The sequence below is a fragment of the Phyllostomus discolor genome, chromosome 6, assembly GCF_004126475.2.
Source record: "Phyllostomus discolor isolate MPI-MPIP mPhyDis1 chromosome 6, mPhyDis1.pri.v3, whole genome shotgun sequence".
NCBI classification, from domain to species: domain Eukaryota; kingdom Metazoa; phylum Chordata; class Mammalia; order Chiroptera; family Phyllostomidae; genus Phyllostomus; species Phyllostomus discolor.
In genome coordinates, this window is record NC_040908.2 from 128,505,070 (window position 1) to 128,532,881 (window position 27,812).

Sequence of the window (27,812 nt, forward strand, 5' to 3'; positions counted from 1 at the left end):
CTACAGCAGTTCCGCACACGCCGCGACCCACAGGGACCCAGAGACGCTCCCAGCCCCTCAGTCCCACGTCAGAGCCCCGGAGCGCCGGAGGGGCCGCGAGGAGGCGGAATTCGGGGGGACACTCGGCTCGGCTTAGTCGTGGAGGAGTCGAGTCAGGCTCCACCAGCCCCCTCCCTGAGATGCGGCCAGGGCTCCCAGCTCGGCCCTGCTGGGGCGGAGCCGAACCTAGCTCCCCGCGGTCCAGCTCTGTTTTAGGGCCCCGGCACTGCATCCACCCAGACCGGGCCCCGCGCCGAGTTGGGGGCGGAACTAGCAGGTTCGCGCCAAAATCACGTAGCTAATCCCTCCCCCGCGGGGTACGTCGCGCCCTCCTTTTTTTCAAACCCGGAGCTGGGCGGGGATTGGTGGACTGGTCAGTCACGTGGCTAACGGTCGCGGGAAGCCGCGGAGCCCGAACTCGCGGCTGGAGTTGCAGAGACCTCAAGCTCACCGCCTCTGCCGCCCCACCTCTGCCGGACAGTCCGCGTCGTAGCTGCCGCTGTGTCCACCGCCGCCCGCAGCCTCAAGCGCCCCGGAGCCGCAGCCCACCGCGTCGCAGACCCGCCGCCGAGGCCAGTAGACGCGCCCAGTCGCACGTGGCAGACCCGCCCCCTGGACCGGCTGTGTCCTGGACTCCACGAGTCCCGGCTGTCCACTTCTCCGTCTCGGCCCCAGGGGCGCGATGAGCTTCCTTAGCCGTCAGCAGCCGCCGCCGTCCCGTCGCGCCGGGGTCTCCTGCACCTTGCGGCAGAAGCTGATCTTCTCGCCCTGCAGCGACTGTGAGGAGGAGGAGGAAGAAGAGGAGGAGGAGGGCAGCGGCCACAGCACTGGCGAGGACTCGGCCTTTCAGGAGCCCGACTCGCCGCTGCCGCCCGCGCGGAGCCCCACCGAGCCCGGGCCCGAGGGCCGTCGGTCGCCCGGCCCAGCCCCCGGCAGCCCCGGGGAGCTGGAAGAGGACATGTTGCTGCGGGGTGCCTCCCCGAGCGTGGACGCATCCGGCGGTGGGGCGGAGGGCGACTCGTGGGAGGAGGAGGGCTTCGGTTCTTCGTCGCCGGTCAAGTCGCCGGCGGCAGCCTACTTTCTGGGCAGCTCGTTTTCGCCAGTGCGCTGCGGCGGTCAGGAAGACGCGTCCCCGCAAGGTTACGGGGAGCGCATGGCGGGCGAGGGCCCCTGCTCGCCGCTGCGGGACCACCCGGGCACGCCGCCGCACAAGACCTTCCGCAAGCTGCGGCTTTTTGACACACCGCACACCCCCAAGGTAAGGGAGGAGCCATGACCAGGGCGTCCCGAGCCCGCGCCCGGCGGTCCTTTTAAAAACGTGAAGGCGCCTAGAGCGGTGCGCGGCGCTGGCCGGGTTCGGTTACATAACCGCCCGGCCGCATCCCCGCTCACTCTCCTGCGCCGCAGCAAAAAGTTGGCAGCCTTTCTTTTTGGCCCTGCCCAGAAGTTGTCCGTTAAGATTATGTAACTGAACAATGGGCCTCATCTGGAACTTCTTCATCTTTCAAAGGGGCTGGTCGGCGCCGTCCAGGTGGCTCACGATTGAAAGCCCGCCGAATGGGGGCTGCCCCGAGCTTGTCACCCGGGATTGTGGCACCGATAGCGTGGTTTGGAAGGAGGCTGGAGTGATGCTTGGCCCCACCACCTGACACTCCTCAGCGCCGCAGCCATATGGTGCTTTTTAAACGCTGTGATCGGTCCTGTATTATGGGCTTATCATTTCTGGTCTCATCACCGTAAGGGGGAAAGCTTGAAGTAGGGAGGGAGACTGCGCTTTGACTGGGGAGAAAAGGTTAGCCTTCCAGTCATTTACACTCTTAAAGACTTGTTAAAGACTTGTAAATAACTCTGGGTAGCATTTAAGCCTCTTTCCGGACATAATTTGGGCAAGCGTTTGTTTACGCCGTTGGGTTTGCAGTGACCGAGTTTGGTCACCTAAGTGGGATGATTAGGAATATGAAACTGTTAAAAAACCAGCATTGGGATTGTTACTTGGACCCTTATGCATTCGTATTGTTGATAATGAATCGTGAAGTAGGAGTTCAGCATCTGTTAAGTGGCAAGAAATTGTGCCGATTACCACAAATAGAACTTCAAAAGTTACAGCAGATGTTAAGACTGACAGTTTTCGAAATTAAGGCAAGTATCTCATTTGTAGGAATAAAATGAAAAATGTACTTTCTTAAATAGGTTTCAGTACCTCAGGAAGATATGTGTTTTAGGCCTTTAGTGTTTATTAGCAGACTTGCCCCAGGCAAGATCCCTCCGGAAGTGAGGGGAGGAGCGTAGCAGAGGCGGCTTTCAAAGCCCTATTTAGTGGTTGTGGGAGGGGAGAGGAGCTTTTATGGGGCTCTCTGACTGCTTTTTATTTTTAGAAAGCGTTTGTTAACTTTTAGCCTCTAAAATGAACTTAATTTTAGTATGTATTTATACTCTTTAGGGCTCTAGACCTATTTTACTTGGCTATCTTTCAGAAAAGGTGGTTACTATCCAGCTTCAGACTCCTAAGTTAACCACTTTATTTTGTAGTATTTACTGCAGTATTTCTAGACTTGTGTGTTGGCTTTGACCTACACATTCAGCCAGGAGGAAGGCTTGTTGCCTGTTCGGTTGAGAAGGCTGTCTATTGGACGTGGATCCTAAAAATGTTATTTTTCCTCTCCTAGAGTTTGCTCTCCAAAGCTCGGGGAATTGATTCCAGCTCTGTTAAACTCCGAAGTGGTTCTCTATTCATGGATACAGAAAAATCTGGAAAAAGAGAATTTGACATTCGACAGACACCTCAAGTGAATATTAATCCTTTTACTCCAGATTCTGTATTACTTCATTCCTCAGGACAGTGTCGTAGAAGAAAGAGAACGTATTGGAATGAGTAAGTTAGTTACTGCTTAGTAGTTTGTTTCACCAAATACCCAAGATTGGTTTGGTATACTTAATCAAAACTTAATTTTCAACTGAATGATATGGAAGATTATGCTCTGAAGTTTTTCTCTATTACCAGCACCTAATTCTCAGCAGAGATAGGTGAGAAGTAATCAGGTGTGGAAAAGGAGTGGCATGAGAAAGGAAGAAATAAAAAGTTGAGGTAACTTCTAGGAAATCCACTGGTGTCAAAAATGAGGCAGGCAGAGAGAGTTGGTTTAGCAAGGCCTTTTTTAGCCCTGGCTGCCATAGTTCAGTGGATTGAGCGCGGGCTGCAAACCAAAGTGTCGCAGGTTCAATTCCCAGCCAGGTACTTGCCTGGGTTGCAGGCTATATCCCCCAGCAACTGCATATTGATGTTTCTCTCTATCTCCCTCCCTTCCCACTCTAAAAATAAATAAATAAATAAAATTTTTAAAAAAAGAAAGAAAGGCCTTTTTTTAAGGTTTTATTCTTAGAGGGGAAGGGTGTGCAAGAGGCATGTGTGGTTGCCTCTTGCATGTCCCCTACTGGGGACCTGGCCAGCAACCCAGGCATGTGCACTGACTGGGAGTTGAACTGGCAACTCTTTGGCTCACAGGCTGGTGTTCAATCCACTGAGTCACACAAGCCAGGGCTAGAAAGGCTTTTTAAATTTGATATGCTTGGTGGTGTTGGCTTCTGATTCATGAGCATATCTCAGCAAGTACCACATTTTAATCAGCTGGGCTTTATCTTGTGATTATAAAACAATGCTTTCTTTTCTATTTTTGCTCATTAAAATTTCACTGTGCACCTATGAGTAAAGTTTTGGATCTCTAGTTGATGTATATTTCAGATATGTTGATGAAAAAATGCATAATATTTTTCAGTTCCTGTGGTGAAGACATGGAAGCCAGTGATTATGAGTTTGAAGATGAAACAAGACCCGCTAAAGTAAATAACATTTAGTTTTCTTTTCATTGTTTCTGAAACTTGATTTTCTATTTCTTAACAAGTTATATATACATGTTAAGTAAGCATTGAAACATAATGCTATCAGCACAGTAAAAAATAATTTTCATATTTTTGTATTATACATATGGATACACTTTTTATTACAGAGAATTACAATTACTGAAAGCAATATGAAGTCCCGGTATACAACAGAATTTCACGAGCTAGAGAAAATTGGCTCTGGAGAATTTGGTTCTGTATTTAAATGTGTGAAGAGGCTGGATGGATGCATTTATGCCATTAAGCGATCGAAAAAGCCATTGGCCGGCTCTGTTGATGAGTATGTATTGAAAATTTTGTCTTTTCATTTTTTTGTTCCCTATGGTATTACAAACATTAGAGTTTTAGGTGATCAAACATTGAATTTAATTAATTCTTTAACTTTTGAGAAGTTATAATCAAATCATTTTCATTTCTTACCATTAGTTGTTATCGGACTTGTCTAATTTTGGAACCTAACAAATTTCTGATTTCTAGTAGCATCCATGAATTCACGGTTAAATGGAAGTTTTATCTTTTCCTGATTTCTAGGTCCAGTAAGGTTCCTTCTTTCTAACTGCCATTTTTTAGTGAAAGTCTTTGGAAAAATCTGGCACAGTCTTAGCTCCTTCTCTCTCAACCAAGTTGTTTTTCAGTATAATGATAGATACAGAAATCAGGTTTCTTTTATGAAGTTTCAGGTAAATTTATTTCAGACTTGAATAAAAATGATTTATTATTCTATTAATCTCAAATTATTCCTAGGCAGAATGCTTTGAGAGAAGTATATGCTCATGCAGTGCTTGGACAACATTCCCATGTAGTTCGGTATTTCTCTGCATGGGCAGAAGACGATCATATGCTCATACAGAATGAGTATTGTAATGGTGAGTAACATAACAAGATCCTCTCTAAACTTGTGAGCTCAAATGAATGAGCACTGAGGGAATACTTACGTTTATTTAAGTCTGTGTCTCTTTTCTCTTAAATTTCAAAGATCAGAATTGTAATACAAATTACAAGGGCAGTAGTGCCTATCTGCTGTTAAATAAAGATTGAAAGTCTTGTCTCTTCTACCTCAGTAGCAGAACAGTGCAAATTATTTATATTCCAGTTACTCGAATTAAACTGATCTTCTTGAGGAGACACTGGCTTTGCCATATATATATTTTGTTGTTCCCTGCACCTAGTATAGTGTGTAGGGGGGCATAGTAGTTAATAACACAGGTTCCCTGCATCAAGCCTTCCCTTTCCATTTCATCATATGAACTGCTAAAACTGGTGCTGGTTATTCATAACAGTGACTCTCCGTTGATCTAAACCTCACCATTTGCTCAAGGCATTCTGTAGTCTTGCCCCCACTCCCATGTATCAAATCTAGTTTACTATAAGCATCCACTAAGACTTTTCTATTAAGGAAGTGGTTCTCTAGCTGTACCTGCCTCCCTTTTCCCCTAGGACAAACAAAATAAGTATGTGTAGAGGTTCAGCTTTGGGCCTGAGTATAGCTTTCAACTTCAGCAAGTCCTTCAAAGTTCAGCTTTAGTCCTTTTCTCATTAAATCTTTACCACAATTGGTCTCAATCTGATACTGTCTGGTATTCTGGTCTCAGTTTTTATATAGACATCTGTTATTAAATATCTAAATCTTTATATACAAGGTGGGGCAAAAGTAAAACACAGTTTATTGTATTTTTATTTGTAATTATTCTCCATATGAACGACTATAAACCTACTTTTGCCTTAATCTGTGTAATGGATTTTTATTTTTGTATATCTTCTATAAATACTAAAATTTAGAATTTAAGTAACACTTGGGGTGATAGCAAAGATTTATTTTTATATTACTATTTTTGTTGATTCTCATTTTTTTCTTAAACAAGACCGGCCATCTCATAGCTTGTAAGTGGTGTAGGTAGTGGGTTCAGGTTTTTCATATTTAAAAGAGTGAATAAAACAAAAGTAAAAGATCTATTTCCATACCTCATTTCTCATGATTTTATTAGTTCTCTATACTTGAAAGAATAGAAGTGCCCAGTATACAGCATTGCTGCTAGTTTGTTTCAAAAATCTCTTGAAATGTTTCTTTTATTATTGTTCAGTTACAATTGTCCCCATTTCCCCGCCTCCCCCTTTACTCTCCTCTGCCCTACCCACCCCCCTCTCCCACCTTCATTCCCCGCTTTGTGTCCTTTATACATGTTGCTTGACAGCTTTTCCCCTTTTCCTGTTGCCCTCTCCCCTCCTCTCCTCTGGTCACTGTCAGTTTGTTCTTTATTTCGGTGTCTCTGGTTATATGCTGCCTGCTTGTTTGTTTTGTTGACTAGGTTCCACTTATAGGTGAGATCATATGGTATTTGCCCCCCACTGCCTGGCTTACTTCACTTTGCATAATGCTGTCCAGCTCCATCCATGCTGTTGCTGAGAGTAGGAGTTCTTTCTTTCTGATGTGTGGTATTCCATTGTGTTTCTGATCCACTCATTTACTGATGGGCACTTAGGCTGTTTCCAGCATTTGGCTATTGTAAATTGCACTGCTATGCACATTGGGGTGCATAGGTTCTTTTGAATAGGTGTTTCAGGAAATATTTCTATTTATACCATCAAAATATTTATGTAGCTGTCTCTCATGACCTGTACACTATTCTGTTTCTTAACCTTTATTTTTTAGTGCATTTGAAATAGTACAACTCAACCTTAATGTATTTTCCACTCCATATTTGGTAGGAACTATCTCATTTTATTTTATTTTTTAATTATTTGATTGATTGTTTGATTGGTTGATTGATTTTAGAGAGAGACAGTAAGAGAGGGAGAAACACTGACTTGTCGTTCCACTTAGTTATGCATTCATTGGGTAATTTGTGTATGTGCCCTGACTGGGGATCAAACCCGTAACCTTGGCACGTGGGGATGCTGTTCCAACCATCTGAGCCACTCTGCCAGGGCACCATCTTTTTTTAGTTTCTTCCTGTCACCTTTTTGATGTGTCTGGTTCTCTCTTAATATTTCATTGGCAGTCCAGGGATCACAAATTTATAAAAACCTACTAAATACATGGTTGTATAATTCAGATGATTTTGAGAAAACTCAAGGGCCTGGCATATGGGGAAGAGTGAGTGGTCTTGCTACCCTCTCAGATTACAAAGACCTTATCCTATAATAAAATTAGATTATAAAATAGTCATTTGAAACGGTTTATTGTTTTGAAGCAGTTTATATTTTATACTGAAGCAGTATAAAATAAAGAATAAAAATCTCTAAATAATAACTAGACCTGTGTGAAACACGCTGCCGTTATGTATGGTTGGTTATTCTGTGTAGAAGAAAAAAGTAGGACTATCCTGATACTATTTGTGAGCTTTTATCATCTTTTGTCCCCCCTTTCCATACTCCTTTCCTTGGAAAGCTTTGGAAAGCTTTGAATGTACAAATAATAAGCCTGATCTTCATTTCCTTTTCCACAGTTTTCACAGGGAATGGATTTTATTATCATTCATTTGTACATGCTATTTAACTGATATCCTTTATCAGTGACTAAACTTCCTTATGATCTCAAACAGCCCATTTGCATTTTAAGCCTTTTGTCTTTAGTGTGGTGGTAGACTGAAATTTCTACTCGTAGTAAACGCGTTTAGAAAAATTTTGGCGAATGAGGGAAGATAACCTGAAAATCAGATGATTGTTTGCTCTTCTCACCTGTCTTGCCCTTTTGGCAATGAGATAGGAGCTAGCTGGCCCAGCTGTAGCCAGACCCACTTAAAAAGCAGCCATATTCTTTCTTACTAAACTTGATCTAGGACTTCAAGCCTTACTATCTGACAGCTTTATTGACCTGCTCCCTTCTAGAGCCCTTTTTTCCTCTATAGTTCAAGATTTGTACAAATTAAGTATGGAGAACACTTAAGCCTAAGATAACCAGGTGTGTGGTTTGTTTTTATTTTAAAAGCACAATATCCATTTTTTATTCAGTCTTGTCCAAATTGTAGGACCTCCTTTCCCGACTAATATTTCATTGACCTTTCTGATTTTATTATCCTGGGTTTGATTGTATTATTCTTAACTAAGCTTCAAAAAGAAGTGGTGGGTTCCTTTTCTTTTTTAATGTAACGTGCTTCCTCTGAGATAAAATATAAATTTTACAAACTTTTAAATAAAACTAATAAAGTATAAGCTTTTTATAAAAACAGTAGCTGATTGGTTTGGCTGATTCTATAAAAACATGTTTTATTCTAATTCATTGCAAGAGTTAGTGTAAATTAAAACTACTGTAGTACTGTTTTTTTACCTGTAAAATTTATAGAGTGTTAATCAAAGGTGTGGGGAAACAAATATTTTCATATATTAATGGTGAGAGTATAAATTGGTACAGACTTCTCTGTGGGGACAGTGTGTGTACAGGCATGAGTAATTACTCCAGGTTCACATAGGCAACTGCTAGTAGAGTTTAAGTATGAGCCATTTTGAAATCAGAAACTGAGTGCACTGTTATCTCTTTATGTAAACTTTCAGAGGCAGTCAAGTCTTGGCAGTAATGGTGTAAGTACCAATCCTAAGCTCTTTTGTAGAGGATAAACAGAGAAATGGCCCTGTTGGCTACAGAAACTTATTCTATATGTAATAATAAAATAGTATTGCACACAGTCACATACTATGCATGTACATAACTAACATTGTACATACTCTTTGACCCAGGATGTTTTTTGTTTTTTTAAGATTTTATTTATTTATTTTTAGAGAAGGGAAGGGAAGGAGAAAGAGAGGAAGAGAAATATCAATGTGTGGTTGCCTCTCACATGGCCCCCCACTGGGGACCTGGCCCACAACCCAGGCATGTGCCCTGACTGGGAATCCAACCAGCAACCCTTTGGTTTGCAGCCCACGCTCAAGTCACTGAACTACACCAGCCAGGGTAGGCAATGGATTTCTAGGAGATACACTAAATATGTGTGAAATGACCATTGTACAAAATCTTAGACCATATGTAGTAGCAAAGGCTTAGAAAGCATTTTAAAATGTCCATTAAATCGGGGACTGGTTAATGCGTTATCATTCACTTATACAGTGGAATTCAGTAGACACAATAAAGGGGTAGTCTTTGTATATTGGTAAAGAACTATCTTCAAGATAATGAAAATATGTTACCATTTGTATCAAAAGTTGAAAAGAATGCATAAGAAACTGATAACATTGGTTTACTTTGGGGAAAAGAACTAGGTCAGTTGTTGGGGTAATGGATTACAGAAACGATACCTTATATTTTGTACCTGTGTGTATATTACCTGTTGAAACAATAAATATAATTATTTCACAAGCACGTTGAAGGGAATAGGTACTATAAAATACCACTTTCTCAGTTAAGTCTGTGGTCATTCAGTAAAGATAGAAGAGAAATAAGAATGTTTCTGAAGGAAGAAAATGCTAATTCTTGTGTGTGTGTTTGTTAGGTGGAAGTTTAGCCGATGCCATAAGTATAAACTACAGGAGCATGAGGTACTTTATAGAAGCAGAGTTAAAGGATCTCCTTTTGCAAGTTGGCCGGGGCTTGAAGTATATTCATTCAATGTCTTTGGTTCACATGGATATAAAGCCTAGTAAGTATTACAAATCTTCTAACTTGTGTTCTCTGGGATTATAGAGAATAAATGACTTCATTAAAACAGTATGAGACATATACATCTTGGTCATGTTAGTATGTTTTTTCATTGTTCATTTTTTTCCTTTTTATTATTGATTTTTAGGAGAGAAACATCTGTTGTTTGTTTTTGTTTGTTTTTAATTATTACCCAAGAATATGTTTATTGATTTTAGAGAGAGTGGAAGAGAGAGAGAAACATTGATTGGTTGTTTCCCATATGGGACTGGAAATTAAACCTATAACATTTTGGTGTACAGGATGATACTCCAACCAACAGAGTTACCCAGCCAGAGCTGCTGTTCTACTTATTTATGTATTCATTGGTTGCTTCTTATATGTGCCCTGACTGGGGATTGAACCCACAACCTTGGTGCACTGAGAAACGCTCTAACCAACTGAGGTACCCGGTCAGGGGTCATTGTTAGTTTAAAAGACCTATGGCCGACTGACTAGTATTGTTTTATGATTTCTGTTCATCTCTTGTTACCCCAAAAGGTTGGATTTAATGAACTCATTTTTAAGAGCTGGAAAAAATACGGGATATCTTGTGCAAACTACATAGTCTTGATGTAGGACTGACCAAGGGAGACTAAAACCTATGTTTAAAGCCCCTTCCGTAGGGGCTTTATGATTCCCTATGGTTCTAGACTATAGAACCATAATTATAAGTTAATGCTGATGCTGCTATTGGGATTATTAGAATAAAATGAGAAATGTGACAATGTTTTGAAAACAAGTGCTATACAAGTGTGATATTTTTAGTCTATAAAAGAAAGAATAATTTGTTATTATATTACTCAACAAAATAACATGTATTATGATTACTACTTGATAAGAAAAGGTTGCAAGTAAATCAGGGCTGGAGAGTATAGAAATATTGTGGTTTTACTCTTTTTCTCTTTACTGTTCGACTACTTTTCAGCTAAAAAATAGATTTTTCTATATATGTGGGTGCAGTAGATTTTACTGTACTGTTACTTAGACCAGCATCAGAGTATTCTTTCAAAGCCTTGTGAGATTTCACATTCATGGTGCCGTGGTACTAATCAGTGTATAAACTTAAATAATCTTAGCTTAATTTGAAACATTTTTATTACAGAAGTGGTGATAAGTACATTATAAAATTGTTATTTTTAAATTATTTATTTATTTATTTTTAAAGAGAGGGAGAGAAACATTGATATGTGAGAGAAACATTGATTGGCTGCCTCTTGCAAACCCCCAACTGGGGACCTGGCCTGCAGCCTAGGCCTGTGCCCTAACTGGCATCAAACTGGTGACACCAGTTTCCATTCATATGCCAGTGCCCAATTCACTGAGCCACACCAGCCAGAACATAAAACTTTTTTTAAATGTAGACAAGCCAGACTAAAAAATAAATTAAATACCCACTTTTCTATTAATCTTTGGAAGTACAGTTAAAACAATGCCACGGCTGCTTGTATAGTTTTTGCCCATTGAGTATGATGATGGCTGTGGGTTTGTCATATATGTCCTTTATTACATTGAGGTATATTCCCTCTATTCCCACTTTAGTGAGCATCATAAATGGGTGCTGGATTTCATCAAATGCTTTTTCTGCATCTATTGATATGATTGTGTGGTTTTTGTCGTTCATTTTGTTTACACGGTGTGGCATGTTTATTTGCAAATATTGGACCAGCCTTTCATCCCCAGATGAATCCCACTTGATCATGGTGTATGATCTTTTTAATGTATTGCTGGATTTGGTTTGCTAATGTTTTGAGGATTTCTGCGTCGCTATTCATCAGAGATATTGGTCTATAATTTTCTTTTTTGTAGTGGTTTTTTTTTTCTGGTTTTCAAATTAGGATAATGCTGGCCTCATAAAATGAGCTTGGGAGTCTTCCTCTTAAAATATTTTGGCATAGTTTGAGAAGGGTAGGTGTTTAGTTTTTCATTGGATCTTTGGTAAAATTCACCTGTGAAGCCTTCTGGTCCAGAACTTTGTGTGCTGGGAGTCTTGATTACTATTTTGATTTTTATTAGTTGTAGTCAGTCTGTTCAGATTTTCTGTTTCTTCTTTTTTTAAAAAATAAAAATTACATTTATTTTTAGAGAGGAGAAGGGAGGGAGAAGGAGAGGAAGAGACACATCAATGTGTGAGAGAAACATCAATCATTTGCCTGTTGGCATGCCCCCAGCCAGGAACCTGGCCTGCAGCCCAGGCATGTGCCCTGGCTAGGAATTGAACCTGTGAACGTTCGGTTTGCAGGCTCAATCCACTGAGCCACACCAGTCAGGGCAGCTTCACTGTTTCTTGATTCAATTTTGGAAGATTGGGTGTTTCTAGGAATTTATCTATTTTTTCCATTTTGTCTTAATTTGTTGACATATAGTTATTAGTAATATTTTTTAAAGCTGTATTTCAGTTGTTACTCCTCCCCCATTTATTTCTGATGTTCTTTATTTGGTTCCTCCCTTTGATTCTCTCTCTTTTTTTAAATCTTCACCAGAAGATATATTTATTGAGAGAGAAACATCAATGTGAGAGAAGCATTAGTCAGTTGCCTCCCATATGTGCCCCGACGGGATTGAACCTGCAACCTAGATATGTGCCCTGCCCAGGAACCAAACCCATGACCTTTCGGTGTACAGGGGCAAGCTCCAGCCAACAGAGTCACACCTGATGAATCTGGTTAAAGGTTTATCAATCTTGTTTATCCTTTCAAAGAATCAGCTCTTGGTTTCATTGATCTTTTGAATATTTTTTTTTAGATTCTCTTTTATTTATTTCTGCTCTGATCTTTATTATTTCCTTCTACTCTCTTTGGGCTTTGTTCTTTTTCTAGGTTGTTTAGGTATAAGGTTAGATTGTTTATTTGTGATTTTTCTTGCTTTTTGAGGTAGGCCTGTATTGCTATAAATTTCCCTCTTAGGGACTGCTTTCACTGTGTCTTGGGTTTTGTATTGTGTGTTCATTTTCATTTTTCTCAAGGTAACTTTTGATTTCTTCCTTGATCTTATTGTTAACCCATTCATTGTTCAGTAACATGATATTTAGCCTCCATGTGTTTGTTTTTCTGTTTTTTTTTTTCCTTGTAATTGATTTGTAGTTTCATACCATTGTGGTTGGAGAACATGCCTGATGTGATTTCAGTCTTCTTGAATTTATCAACTGGTTTTGTCCTAATGTGGTGTATTTATAGTGAAAGTTCCACATGCACTTGAAAAGAACATATATTCTACTTTGGGGTTATATCCTCTAAAACTATCAATTATAAATCCATTTAGTCTAGTGTGTCGTTTAAGGCCACTGTTTCCTTGCTGATTTTTTTGTCTGGAAGATCTATCCACTTATGTCAATGGGGTGTTAAAATACCTTACTGTAACTTATTTCTGTCACTCTCTCCCTTTATGTGTTTCAAGATTTGCTTTATATATTTATCAGGGGTGTCTAACCTGCAGCTCACAGGCTGCATGTGGCTCAGGATGGCTATGAATGCGGCCCACTTAAAACATTGTGAGATTTTTTTGTGATGATGTGTGTTGCAATGTATTTAATGTGTGGGTGGCCCAAGACAACTCCTCTTCTAGTGTGCCCCAGAGATGCCAGAAAGTTGGACACCCCTGATGGGTTCTCCTATGTCAAGTGCACAGGTGTTTACAAGGTTTATACCTTATTGAATTGATTCCTTTATCATTATGTAATGTTCTTCTTAGTCTCTTATTATATATAGCCTTTGTTTTAAAGTCTATTTTTACTGATATAAGCTTGTTACCCCAGCCTTTGTTTTGTTTCTATTTCTATGAAATATCTTTTTCCTCAGTTTGTGTGTCTTTTGTTCTGAGGTGTATCTCTTGTAGACATCATGTCTACAGGTCTTGTTTTCTTATCTATTTAACTACTTGAAATCTTTTCATTGGAGCATTTAATCTGTTTACATTTACAGTCATTAGCAAGGTACGTATTTATTGCCATTTTATTCTTTATAACTGTGTTCCTCTTTATCTGAATGAAGACCCTTTATTAATTGTTCTTAAAGTTCTGGTTTGGTGGTAATGACATCTTTTAATTTTTTCTTGTTTGGGAAGCTCTTTATTTTGTCTTCAATTTTAAATGATAGCCTTGCTGGGTAGATTAGTCTTGGTTGTAGGTCCTTGCAGTTCATCATTTTGAATATTTTATGCCAATCCCTTCTGGGCTAAAGTATTTTTGTTGAGAAATTAGACTTACTGGAGCTCCTGTGTAGGTAACTGTTTCTTTTGCAGCTCTAAAGATTCTTTGTTTTTAACCTTTGCCGTTTTAATTATGATGAGTCTTGGTGTGGGCTTCTTTTTTTTTTTTTTAAGATTTTATTTATTTATTTTTAGAGAGGGAAGGGAGGGAGAGAGAGAAACATCAATGTGCGGTTGCTGGGGGTCATGGCCTGTAACCCAGGCATGTACCCTGACTGGGAATCGAACTTGCGACACTTTGGTTCGCAGCCCGTGCTCAATCCACTGAACTACGCCAGCCAGGCCTTATGTGTGGGCTTCTTTAGGTTCATCTTGATTAGGACTCTTGTGTTTCCTAGACAGGTATGTCTTTTTCCTTTACCATGTTAGGGAAGCTTTCAGTCATCATTTTCTTCAAACAAGTTCTTAGACCCCTGCCCCCTGATTTCTCTCTCCTTGTACCTTGATGATGGAGATGTTATGTCTGATGTTGTATCAGAGGACCCTTAAACTTTCCTTTATTTTTAATCCTCACCTGAGAATATGTTTATTAATTTTTAGAAGAGAGTAAGGGGAGTAGAAGGAGAAGGAAGAAAAGAAAGGAAAACGTTGATCACCTGCCTCCTCTGCACACCCTGGCTAGGGATCAGATTGCAACCTAGGTGTGTGCCCTGCCTGGGGATTGTGCTGCAACCTTTTTGGTGTGCTGGGCAATGCTCCAACCAACTGAGCCACCTGGCCAAGGCAGACTTTACTCATTTAAAGAAAATTTTTGACTTCTGGCCAAGATGGAGGCATAGGTAGAAACACTGTGCTTCCTCGCACAACCAAAATAAGGACAACAAAGATTTAGAAACAAAAAAAAACCCAACCAGTACTGACAGAAAATTGAACTGTATGGAAGTCTGACAAGCAAAGAGTTAAAATAGACACACTCATCCTGACCAGTAGGAGGGGCGGAGTTGGGTGGCCAGGAGGAGAGAGGTCGTGGTTAAAAAAAGTGGTGGCTGGCAGACCCTGGGAGCACAAGACGAAAGCAGGCTGACCCCAGGCATGGGGTGGCAGCGGGCAGCTCCATTGAGGCAGTGGATTGTGGACAGGCGTGGAGTGCAAGACAGCTGGAGGACCAGGTGGTCCCACATTCCTGCACAGATAAACCAAGTGAAACTGGGGAGTGAGACAGACCTCGCAACCCAGGGCCCCAGCACAGAGAAATAAAGCCTCAGAACACCTATTGAAAACACCTGTGGGGGTTGAGAAAACACCTGTGCCAGGAGAGACTCCCAGCCTCACAGGAGAGCATGTTGGAGAGACCCACAGGGTCCTAGAATGTACACAAGCCCACCCACACCGGAGTCAGCACCAGAAGGGCCCAATTTGATTGGGGGAAGTGGCAGAAGGGACTGAAATCTGGACCCCACCCCCACATACAGGGTCACAACCCAGAGACTGGGATGCCTGCCTGCCCTAGTGAACACCTAAGGCTCCGCCCCTCCTACGTAACAGGCACATCAAGACAAAAAAATGGCCCAAACAAAAGGACATCAAGGCTCTAGAACAAATATAACTAAGCAAAAAGAGATACCCAACCTATCAGATGCACAGTTCAAAGCACTGGTGATCAGGACGCTCACAGAATTGGTTGAATTTGGTCGCAAATTAGATGAACAAATGAAGGTTACACTAAGTGAAATGAAGAAAAATACACAGGGAACCAATAGTGATGGGAAGGAAACGGGGACTCAGATCAATGGAGTGGACCAGAAGGAAGAAACAAACAACCACACAGAAAAGAATGAAGAAAGAAGAATTCAAAAAAAATGAGGAGAGGCTTAGGAACCTCCAGGACATCTTTAAACGTTCCAACGTCCTAACTGTAAGGGTACCAGAAAGAGAAGAGGAAGAGCAACAAGTGGAAAACTTACTTGAATAAATAATAAAGGAGAACCTCCCCAATCTGGGAAAAGAACTAGACTTCCAGGAAGCTCAGAGAGTCCCAAAGAAGTTGGACCCAAGGAGGAACACACCAAGGCACATCATAATTACATTAGCCAAGGTAAAAACAAAGGAGAGAATCCTAGAAGCAGCAAGAGATAAGGAGACAGTCACCTACAAAGGAGTTCCCATCAGACTGTCAGCTGGTTTCTCAAAAGAGACCTTGCAGGCAATAAGGGGCTGGAACGCGAAGTATTCTAAGTCAGGAAGGGCAAGGACCTACACCCCAGATTGCTCTATCCAGCAAAGTTTTCATTTAGAATGGAAGGGCAGATAAAGTGCTTCTCAGATAAGGCCAAGTTAAAGGAGTTCATCATCACCAAGCCCTTATTATATGAAATATTAGAGACTTATTAAAGAAAAAGAAGATAAAAACATGTATAGTAAAATGACAGCAAACTCACAATTATTAACAACCACACCTAAAACTAAAACAAAAAACTAAGCAAAACAACTAGAACAGCAGAACCACAGAAATGGAGAACACATGGAGGGTTATCAACAGGGGAATGGGAGGAGGAGAGAGGGGAAAGGTACAGAGAATAAGTAGCATAGATGGTAGGTAGAAAATAGGGGGAGGGCAAGAGTAGTATAGGAAATGTGGAAGCTAAAGAACTTAAAAGTATGACACATGGACATGAACAAAAGGTGGGGAATATGAGTGGGAGAGGGTTGCAGAGTGGAGGGGAGTGAAGGGAAAAATGGAACAACTGTAATAACAATGAAATATATTAAAAAATAAAGTTTTTGTTATTCCTGTTGATTTACTTGGGTGTATTCTGTTATCTTGTCCTCTAAATTGCTGGTTTGATCCTCTGCTTCATCTAACCTGTTATTGAGATTCCTTCTAGTGTATTCCTTATTTCTGATTGGTTCTTTTTTATGGGTTCTGTGTTCTTTTTAATGCTGACTATCTCTTAAGTTCTCACTGAGATCATCCCTTCTTCTCCTAAGTTCCTTAAGCATCCTTATAACCATTGTTTTGAACTCTGCCTCTGGTAACATGGTTGCCTCCAATTTCATTTAGTCCTTTGGAGGAATTTTTTTTATTTGAGGCATGTTATTTTGTCTTCCCGTTTTTGTCTGCCTTTTTGTGTTTGTTTCTGTATATTAGGTAGATCTGCTATATCTCTAAAGCTTGTTATAATGGTCTTAATCTAATAGGTATCCTGTGGGGCTCAGTGGCTCAGTCTTCCTGATCACCTGACCTAGGTGCTCCAGGAATGTCTGTTGTGTCGGTTATGTGAGCCTTCCTGTTGTAGTTGAGTCTTGAATGTTGTCGGTCCATCTGTGTGTGGGATTATCCCTCAGGCTGCTTGACTATGTGGGTTGACGTGGATCACAGTATATGATCTGCTTTGTGAAAGCTGCCCTATACCTGGCAAGAAGAGTTGGGTCCAGCAGGGTCTGGTGCCTGCTAGAATCTCTTTCGGGTTTGCCACTTGGGTAGCTAGTTGGGTCATGCTCTGCTGTGACTTGAAGCCCACCACTGGTTGTGTTGTTTCTGGTTCCAATTGGGAGGGACTCCAGTTCAGGTTGTCAGACACTATCAGTGACTGACTGGCCTTGGGGTACCTGTATGGAGCTACCAAGTGTTCTACAGTTTGTGACTGCCTCTATAGGGCCTGGTGCATGTGGGAGGGGCCAAGCTGTATAGAAAGGTTCTCTTGGTTTCCACCAGCTCTGAGCCAGGACAGATCAGTAAAAGGCCCTAGGTATCTCCAGGTCTGCCTTCTACATGTTGGCTTCTCTGCCTTGAGGCTGCCAGGACTCCCTCAAGAACCTTCTAAAGAAAGTCTTAACCCAGGTTCTTAAGTTGATTTGTCCCACTGGCACCCATTTCAGGACCATACATGACATCACATTTTTCTTTTTAGGTTTTACTTTATCCTACTCCTAAAAACAATAGTATAGCTTTGGTCAGTGGCTCAGTAGGTTAGAGCGTTGTCCCATACACTAAAAAAGATTGCAGATTCAGTCCCTGCTCAGGCCATGGACAGGAGCAACTGATCCAAGTTTGTCTCTCACATCAGTGTTTCTCTTTTCACCCCCACCCACTTCTCTTTAAAATCAATAAGCATTTCCTTGGGTGAGAATTAAAATAGTGTAGACCTTGTGCAAGATGTCGTTTTGACTGGTTGTTTCTTTGTATTATTTAACTTATTCTTTTTGCCCCTTATATTTTTCTATAAATTTGAAGTTATAACTAATAGGTTGATGGATTCCTGTTAAACATTTTAGAATAGGTGTTGTTAAGTTGAATTTAATAAGGTTTGGGTTTTTTTTTAACCTATAGAAATGTATGTGGTTCATGGGAATTTAAGTCCTTTCACACAATTTGTTTTAATTCTGGAGTATGTAGAATTTATACATTAACAGCTTACTAAAATTTTTATTTTCAAAGAAAAAAATATTTGAACTGATGGCAATAAATGTGAGTTAGTAAGGTTTGCCTATAATCACACATATCTTGTATTAAGTGTCAAATGTAGTTAGACCCTTATGTTGTAAGTATAAAAATTGAAAATACTAAGTTTTAAAATGTAAGGTTTATAAATACTGCCACAAAATAAGTGGTCCTATAAATAAAAACTGAGAGATGACTGCAGTGACTATAATAACACTTATAAATTCAGTACTATATTGATAAAACTATTAAAATCTGCCACTGAAACTTAAGTTTATCAGGAGCTTACTCAAATGTGAAGAGGAAAAGAGTTCGTTCAGCTGAGATATGAACCAAAAGTCACATTAGAATAAAGATGCTGTATGGTCAGCCAGGCTCAATAGCTATGTGATTCATTCTTTTCACACCAGCCTGTAGCATTAGATGAAAAGTTGTGCTTTAAAAGCCCTGGCTGGTGTAGCTCAGTGGATTGAGCATGGGCTGTGAACCAAAGGGTCACCGATTCAATTCCCAACCAGGGCACATGCCTGGGTTGCAGGCCGGGTACCCAAAAGGGGATGTGCAAGAGGCAACCATACATTGGCATTTCTCTCCCTCTCTTTCTCCTTCCCTCCTCTCTCTAAAAATAAATAGATAAAATCTTTATTTTTTAAAAAAAGTTGTGCTTTGGCAGCATTACAAATTACATGCCATTGCCTTTTGTATGTTTCTAAGTAATTAAAACCGCCGAAGATCAATGTGTAAATGTGAAGGGACTAATGGTAGTGGTTTCTAAGTATTCAAGGACCAGTGCTAGGCCAGAAAATATATTCTTAGAAAATAAAGCCCCAGTTTTCATTCTGGGACTGTTACTTTCATTGGATTTGGGGTAGAACATGTAAGAAAGACTCTGTGTGCTTAAAAGTTTTCTAGATGATTCTGATGTATGCCTGTTTGTGAACTTAGGTTGTACTATTAATTGTTAGTATCACTTACATAAATAAATGTTTGACAGGTAATATTTTCATATCTCGAACCTCAATCCCAAATGCTGCCTCTGAAGATGGAGATGAAGATGACTGTGTATCCAATAAAGTTATCTATAAAATAGGTAAGAGGGAAAGATAACCAGATTATTACCTTAGAATAAAGAAATGGGCTGTTGTATTTTAACTCTTGGCTGTATTTTTTTATTTTTATTTTTTCATTACTTGTAGGTGATCTGGGGCATGTAACAAGGATCTCTAGTCCACAAGTTGAAGAGGGTGATAGCCGTTTTCTTGCAAATGAAGTTTTACAGGAGGTAGTTTTTCTTTCTTTCTTTCTTTCTTTCTTTCTTTCTTTCTTTCTTTCTTTCTTTCTTTCGATAGTGAGTGATTGCATTTTCTTTTAAAATATTTTATTGATTATGCTATTACAGCTGTCCCAGTACCCCCTCCATCCCCCTCCACCCTGCACACCCTCTCCCACCCACATTCCAGCCCCTCTAGTTCATGTCCATGTGTCATAAGTTCTTTAGCTTCTACATCTCCCATGCTATTCTTGCCCTCCCCTGTCTATTTTCTACCTACCATCTATGCTACTTATTCTCTGTACCTTTACCCCTTCTCTCCTCCCCCCACTCCCCTGTTGATAACCCTCCATGTGTTCTCCATTTCTGTGGTTCTGCTGTTCTAGTTGTTTTGCTTAGTTTTTTGTTTTAGTTTTAGGTGTGGTTGTTAATAATTGTGAGTTTGCTGTCATTTTACTATACATGTTTTTATCTTCTTTTTCTTTAATAAGTCTCTAATATTTCATATAATAAGGGCTTGGTGATGATGAACTCCTTTAACTTGGCCTTATCTGAGAAGCACTTTATCTGCCCTTCCATTCTAAATGAAAACTTTGCTGGATAGAGCAATCTGGGGTGTAGGTCCTTGCCCTTCCTGACTTAGAATACTTCGCGTTCCAGCCCCTTATTGCCTGCAAGGTCTCTTTTGAGAAACCAGCTGACAGTCTGATGGGAACTCCTTTGTAGGTGACTGTCTCCTTATCTCTTGCTGCTTCTAGGATTCTCTCCTTTGTTTTTACCTTGGCTAATGTAATTATGATGTGCCTTGGTGTGTTCCTCCTTGGGTCCAACTTCTTTGGGACTCTCTGAGCTTCCTGGAAGTCTAGTTCTTTTCCCAGATTGGGGAGGTTCTCCTTTATTATTTATTCAAGTAAGTTTTCCACTTGTTGCTCTTCCTCTTCTCTTTCTGGTACCCTTACAGTTAGGACGTTGGAACGTTTAAAGATGTCCTGGAGGTTCCTAAGCCTCTCCTCATTTTTTTTGAATTCTTCTTTCTTCATTCTTTTCTGTGTGGTTGTTTGTTTCTTCCTTCTGGTCCACTCCATTGATCTGAGTCCCCGTTTCCTTCCCATCACTATTGGTTCCCTGTGTATTTTTCTTCATTTCACTTAGTGTAACCTTCATTTGTTCATCTAATTTGCGACCAAATTCAACCAATTCTGTGAGCGTCCTGATCACCAGTGCTTTGAACTGTGCATCTGATAGGTTGGGTATCTCTTTTTTGCTTAGTTGTATTTTTTCTGGATCTTTGATGTTCTTCCATTTGGGCCTTTTTTTTTTTTTTTTGGTCTTGATGTGCCTGTTACGTAGGAGGGGTGGAGCCTTAGGTGTTCACCAGAGTGGTGGGCAACCCAGTCTCTGGGTTGTGACGCCCTATGTGGGGACGGTGTCCAAGAGGGAACAATGGCTCTTGCTCTGCTCTCTGCCGCTCTCAGTCCCTTCCGCTGCTTCCCCTAATCAAACTGGGCCTTTCTGGTGCTGATTTCCATGTGGGTGGGCTTGTGCACCCCATGGGTCTGCCCAGTGACCTCTCCTATGAGGCTGGGAGTCCCTCCCTGTGCCTCAGCCCCCACAGGTCTTTTCAATCAGTGCCCTGAGGCTCTATTTCCCAGCGCTGGGATCCTGGGTTGCATGCAGTGCCTTGCTTCACAGTCGCCACTTCATAGGAGGCGCTGGGTCTGCCGGTTGTCACCCCACACCCGGGGTCTGCCCGCTGCAGACTTTCACACCCAGTCCCAACACTCTTTGTGCCATGCGACCCCTCTCCAGCCTGGCTTCCGGACTCCGCCTCTCCTACCTGTCCGGATGAACATGTCTATTTTAACTCTTTCGTTGTCCGACTTCCATACAGTTCAATTTCTGTCAGTTCTGGTTGTTACTCTGTTTCTAAATTGTTATTGTCCCTGTCTTGGTTGTGCGAGGAGGCACAGTGTGTCTACCTATGCCTCCATGTTGGTCGGAAGTCTAGTTTTTCTTTAGTCATGCCATTGGTTTTCAACATTTACCATTTGATAGAATAATACGAATGCAGATGTATTAAAATTTTAAGCCAGTAAGTAGTAGAATATTAATGCAAAATAGCAAGTCTAAACCATCAGCTGGGGTACTTAATTTAGAAAAAGTCGTTAAAGACAAAGATTAATAATATTCAGCATGGTGGAGGTATGGTAAAAGAGAAGTTCCCATACACTACTGGTGGAACTTTAAAATGATACAGCATGTTTGGAGAGCCAAGTATTAGTATATATCAACATTTTAAAATCAAGTACCCTTTAATCCAGAATTTTCATTTCTTAGAGTCTCCTACAGAATTAATCCCTTACAAATAAACCAAGAACAATCTAAATAAGTATTTAGCAACACAGAAATGATTATGTAAATTACGGCTCATAGTTCAGTACTGTTGCAAAAAGGGTGCAATGAAATATTTCTCAGGAGTTTTGAATGAGTAGAACAAATAAATTGTATGATCATTATTTTTATGTATATTTGTATCTTACGTGTATATGTATATTTGTAACTTGTCATCGTGTGTATGTTTTGTGTTTTCATACGAATGCTCTAGAGGGTTAGGAGTTTCTTCTACGAGTTGGATTGGGCTAGTGGTAGAGGAAGCATTTGCTTTTGGGGGGGGGGGGAACTGTGTATTGCTTTGTAATTAGAATAATTTCCCCAAATTTACTTTTTCTCTAAATAGATCCTACACTTAAATGTGGCATTGAACATTTTAATTTAGTCCTGTCTTTTCATCTAAATCATTATAAGGTATAATTGTATTTTATTTTGACCATTTTTATATTCACTTAACCTTTTTTTTTTTCTTTTTACATTTTATAGAACTATTCCCATCTGCCAAAAGCAGATATTTTTGCCCTTGCCCTCACAGTGGTCTGTGCTGCTGGTGCTGAACCTCTTCCCAGAAATGGAGACCAGTGGCATGAAATCAGACAGGGTAGGTTACCTCGGATTCCACAAGTGCTTTCCCAAGAATTCACAGAGTTGCTAAAAGTGAGTATTTTATATATGAAGCACTTTATTGACATGGTTCAATATTTTATGAAATTGCATGTTTTTACTTTAATTTTACTTCTTTTTAAGGTTATGATTCATCCAGATCCAGAGAGAAGACCTTCAGCAATGGCACTGGTGAAGCATTCAGTATTGCTGTCTGCTTCTAGGAAAAGTGCAGAACAATTACGAATAGAATTGAATGCTGAAAAGTTCAAAAATTCACTTTTGCAGAAGTAAGTGAGGGTTTTGTTTTGTTTTTACTTTCTTTTCCTTAATTCACAAATTTTATTTTATTTTATTTTTAAAAGATTTATTTTTAGAGAGATGGGAAGGGAGGGAGAGAGAGCAGGAAACATCCATCAGTTGCCTCTCACATGCCCCTCAATTGGGGGACCTGGCCTGCAGCATAGGTATGTACCCTGGCTGGGAATTGAAGGAGCAACCTTTCGATTTGCAGTGGAACTCAATTCACTGAGCCACACCGGCCAGGGCTATTTCACAAATTTTAGTGAGATGATTTATGCTTTCTGTCAGTGAAGGATATAGTGGTTTGGCATGTTATACAGTTAATTTGGGGACTTCTGCCTTAAATTCATATTTGACCTATAAATTTCTGTTGTTTCTAAACTTTGAAATTATTGACTTAAAGTTTTTTTAAACTAGCCTGTATTTGTAAGTGGTGATAATACCCAAGCCCTAAATCATAGCAAAAGCTAAATGAGCCTCTATGGTTTTCCCCCATCCAAACTGTCAGCCAAAATTAACATTCCTTGAAATATTCTGTTGTACTAATTTTTATGAAGTGATGAAATTAATGTCATTTAGGTTAGTAGCTGATTGTCATGTTTAATGTGAGTGACCTTTGATAGTTTTAGAACTGAATGGAATAACAATTCTAATTCATTTACTTTATTTCTACCATTTTGGTCCAAACCTGTTCTGACTTAAAAGATGGAAAGGTTTGGCCTTGGATAGTGTGCTCAGTGGATTGAGTGCCGGCCTGCAAATCAAAGGGTCACTGGTTCGATTCCCAGTCAGGGCACATGACCAGATTGCAGGCATGCAAGAGGCAACCACACATTGATGTTTCTCTCCCTCTCTTTCCCCTCTCTCTAAAAATAAATAAAATCTTTTAAAAAATAAAAGTCTTATTTGCCACTACTTTGATAGATATCATTACTGTACAAATAGGAAGTAGAATTTTCCTTTCATCTATTTTGTAAAGATATTTTCACAACATAAATTAGAGTTCTGTTTGACGTTTTTATTAAAACCCAGTCATTACTAGTGCCTTTATTACTTGTATCTAAGTGTATATAATATTTTAATTTTTGTAGCATAAGATAAGATTATTTTATAAATTTAAGTTGTTTAAGCAGAAGCTAAAGTTCTGTACTGTATTTTTCCTTAGAATAATGATGACATGAAAAGATCTCACAGCTGATAATATAGTTTGTGTTTGGCTTCTTAGGATCCCTTCCTAGGATTAACATAGTAAGTGAAAAGTGTTGTTTCCTATTTTTATGTTTGTAGAGAACTCAAAAAAGCCCAGATGGCAAAAGCTGCAGCTGAAGAAAGAGCATTCTTCACTGACCGGATGGCCACTAGGTCCACCACACAGAGTAATAGAACATCTCGACTTATTGGAAAGAAAATGAACCGCTCTGTCAGCCTTACCATATACTGAATTCTACTCAATTTCCCACCTTCCCCCAAAACTGTGACAAGAGGAGGCTAAGCTAGGTTGAAATCACTGCTAGAATGTAGTTTGCAAATTACTTTCTCAAAATCGGTGTCAGTAGTTTTACTGAAATACTTTTTAGGACTTTTATTTGTGAACTGCAGTTAAAAGCTGTATTTTCACCAGTGCTCTGTCAGGCTTTCGTCTACTTTTACCAGTTTGTCTTCTGTAGGGTGTCAGTCACTGTTGGATGTCACATCGGCCTTTCCAGGGTTTTAACTACTGTGGTGGTGTGCTGCTTATAGTTTGCTGTTGCATTGTGATGAAAGGTATCCTTCCCTTTAGTGACCTGAAAAAGGGCTCAAGGGCTTTATTACAAGCATTCTCCCTTGGAAAAGGGGAGTGCTAAGAGAATCAGTTACTACCCAGGCATCAATGTAACTGTGTGTCAGTCTTTTTTTAATTGTGAATTATACTTGTATATCCAACTGGGAGCACTTTTAGGCACTGTATGAACCATAGAATAATTCTGTGGAAGTATTGCCTTGTGAATTTGCTGCTATTTTAGTTTTGTCTTTGCTGTATAATTGTAGCATTAAACAATCATTGTTGTTAATAGGCTTTCTTTTGAAAACAATTATGTGAAATACAAAGCTGCTCTTGATAAAAAGCAGCTATTTGCCTTTCTTCCCTTTGAACATTGAAGCTAGTGCATTGGAAAAATGCACCCTTTTCCCCCTTTGGAATGCTGTATTAATGTAGTGTAATTGTTACTGGATTTGTAATTCTTTCTGGTAATACCCTTCCCTAACTTTTAAAGAACGTTTTCTCTTCCCACCTGTTTTGTACTTGATTGTATCGTTAGTCTGTTTTTAACTGTTTTGCCCAGTTTCTCTTCAATATATGTGTATATAAACTAATCTTGGTGATACTGTACATAGCTGTTTGAAATGCCAGAATGACTTCTGACTATTCCAAGCTTCTCATAAAATATATTTTATCTGTGATTAGCCATTTGACTAATAGTACTGGCTAACAGATGTTGAAAAAAAAGAATTTGTCTATCGTTCATTTTCTTATTGATTTTGGTTTAAAACATGTTTGTATTTGTTTGACTTGTGTTTTATTAACATTGATTGGCATATTAAAAGTCACTCTGAGCTTAATTGTTTAAATCTTTGTGATGCCTATTTTCTGTTGTCTCCATGATGTAGAGTACTAAATGCAGAGGACACATTTTTGATAGAATGTGATACATTGATTATTTAATGTTAACCTTTAGTCCACATTAGTTACATTTTGGGATTTAAGAAAAATATACACATCAATCTTAAATTCTTTTAAAATTTTTTAAAGAAATATGTTTTTTTATCCTCACCCAATTTTAGAGAGAGAGAAAGGGGGAGAGAGAGAGAAACTTCGATTGGTTGCCTCCTGTACGTGCTCTGACTGGGGAATGAACCCACAACCTAGGTATGTGCCCTTACCAGAGATCAAACCCACAGTGTTTTAGTATATGGGATATATTATGCTTTTGATCTGCTGGAAATGTAGAACAAGGTAGTTTAAAATAGCCTTAGCTTTTTAAGTGAATATTATACAACTCAACTTTCTAATGTGAATTGAGTCACAGAAGAGAGCATTCAAGTGGGGAGGGTTTTAACTCACTAACCTAGGCTAGATTTTAATTGAGAGTACAAATTTAAGTGATGAACAGCATTAAATCTGTGACATCTTTTTCTGGTATAGATAAGAGTCAGAGAGTAAACAGTGGAGACCTTTGAACAGATAAAGTGGATGTTGCCAAGATCATTGTGTTTTTTTAACATAGGTATATAATTCCTCTTAATTAGGGCCTATTTCTTCCTGCCATAAACATTTCTAACAAGTTTTCTAGCCTATGGCATGCTAAAAAACACAATTTGAGGTGTGAGAGGAACTAATGTAGACAGGTAAATTATATAGAAAAGCTCATAGGTATGGGTGACAGAAAACCTAAAATGCTGGAAGTTGGAGCAGGTTGGTTGCACATTTCAGTAGCCACTAAAGACAGCTATAAATTGGTGTTTATAGGATCACTCTTTTTAAGTCATTAAGGTTCATTTTTTCCTAGTGTACTAGTTTCATAGAAAAAAATCAGGTGTTATTTTTCATCAGAATTTGCAGTACGTTTTTCACATTGTTTAATATTAGAAAACTATCTGGTTTTCAAAGGGAATTCTTTTTGTCTTTTTAAAATGATTTTTAAAATTTTATTGGTTTTTGAGAGAAAGGGAGAAACATCGATTTATTGTTCCACTTATTTTTGCATCCTCACTGGGGCTTGAACTCACAACTTTGGCTTATTTGGACAATACTCTGACCAATGGAACTAACCCAGCCAGGGCCAAAGAGGGAGCTCTTAAACCATCTGAAAGCTGTTATGAGAGCTGGGGTCATCCCCAACAGAATACTTAGATTGAGTGCCTTTCCATGTGCCAACTCGGTAGACCAAAGACCAGTAAGAAATAAGCTTCAACCCTGGCTGGTGTGGCTCAGTGAATTGAGTGCTGGCCTGCAAACCAAAGAAATAGGCTTTGCCCACCAGGGACTAAGGATGAAATAGAGGAGATCCATGTAAAAATGAAATGGCAATAAAATGAGTGCAGTGTTGGAGGGATTCTGCAAAGTAGACTGATGGCTCAAAGCACAGTTACCTTGGGAAGATGCTGGTAGTACATTAGAAACTTGATTTGGGGAATTTTGTCAGACTGGTTTCAAAGCCACCATTGTACTAACTTGGGATAAGAGTAAGGAGGGCCTGAATTGGGACACCCTGTGGATGGAAACACTCTACACCCTGTGGATGTAGATTTCCTTAGATGAGAACGCTGCACATTGAAGAGCTTTTGTTTGTTTTTACAATGGAGTGAGAACTTGTTAGCATAACATCTGGCAGAAGCTACAAGTGCTAATATTGAGGCATTGAAGAATTTCCCAGAAAACTTAATTAAAATGTAGAGGCCTGGTACTCTTTGAGACAAATAATTTAACATTTATGAAACTACCCTTTTTTGGAAAACTGACGTTAGGAAGATTTTTAAATACTGACTATGTAGTTGGGTAGGAGGAACCACATATTACAATTGACTATATATTAAAACTGTTGCCTTTATTTTGCCAAGAATCCAAGGTCCTTAAGCTTTGATTTTTTCTTTGCTTTATTCCAGAGGTCAAGAGATAATGACATTTAAAAAACAGCCCTGGATGGGTGGCTCAGTTAGTTGGAACAACGTCCCGTAGACCAAAAAGTTTGCAGGTTGAATCCCTGGTCAGGGCACATACCTAGATTGTGGGTTCGATCCCTAGTCGGGGCATGTACAGGAGGCAACTATTAAATGTTTCTTGCTCCCTCGCTTGCTCCCCCTTCCTCTGTCTTAAAAAACAAAAAACAAACAAATGTTCCTCAGGTGAGGATTAGTAAAAAAAATTTTAAACTGGTAACAACTGAGTTTGGGTAGTGTTTCAAGCTGTCTCCTAAATCTTAAGTAGCAGTATCCTGACATTAGTTTTTCTTCCTCCCCATTTATCTCCACAGAGCATCTCACTGACTTTAGCCAACAGATCAAATAAGTTGTTGCATCCTTAAGGTATTTTTATTTGTGAAATTTTTAAAGGTCAAAGCAATCAAGAAGGA

At 39.8% G+C, this 27,812-nt stretch overlaps 1 protein-coding gene across 5 annotated transcripts; it reads left to right on the forward strand.

The window, feature by feature from the left end:
• On the forward strand, positions 1 to 27,812 carry WEE1 (WEE1 G2 checkpoint kinase). 5 transcript variants are annotated; one of them, XM_036028999.1, is made up of 11 exons: positions 1 to 1,297; positions 2,706 to 2,911; positions 3,813 to 3,876; positions 4,044 to 4,216; positions 4,681 to 4,802; positions 9,363 to 9,509; positions 19,129 to 19,224; positions 19,331 to 19,416; positions 22,282 to 22,452; positions 22,543 to 22,688; positions 27,714 to 27,812. In XM_036028999.1, exons 1-11 carry the CDS (start codon positions 722 to 724, stop codon positions 27,724 to 27,726), a joined length of 1,800 nt encoding a protein of 599 aa, XP_035884892.1. In that variant the 5' UTR covers positions 1 to 721; the 3' UTR covers positions 27,727 to 27,812. The 5 variants fall into 5 exon arrangements, with proteins under 5 accessions (XP_035884892.1, XP_035884893.1, XP_028371350.1 ...); XM_028515549.2 differs by lacking the exon at positions 27,714 to 27,812 and adding an exon at positions 23,989 to 25,302 and having other exon boundaries at positions 722 to 1,297; XM_036029001.1 differs by lacking the exons at positions 1 to 1,297; positions 27,714 to 27,812 and adding exons at positions 1,498 to 1,925; positions 23,989 to 24,142.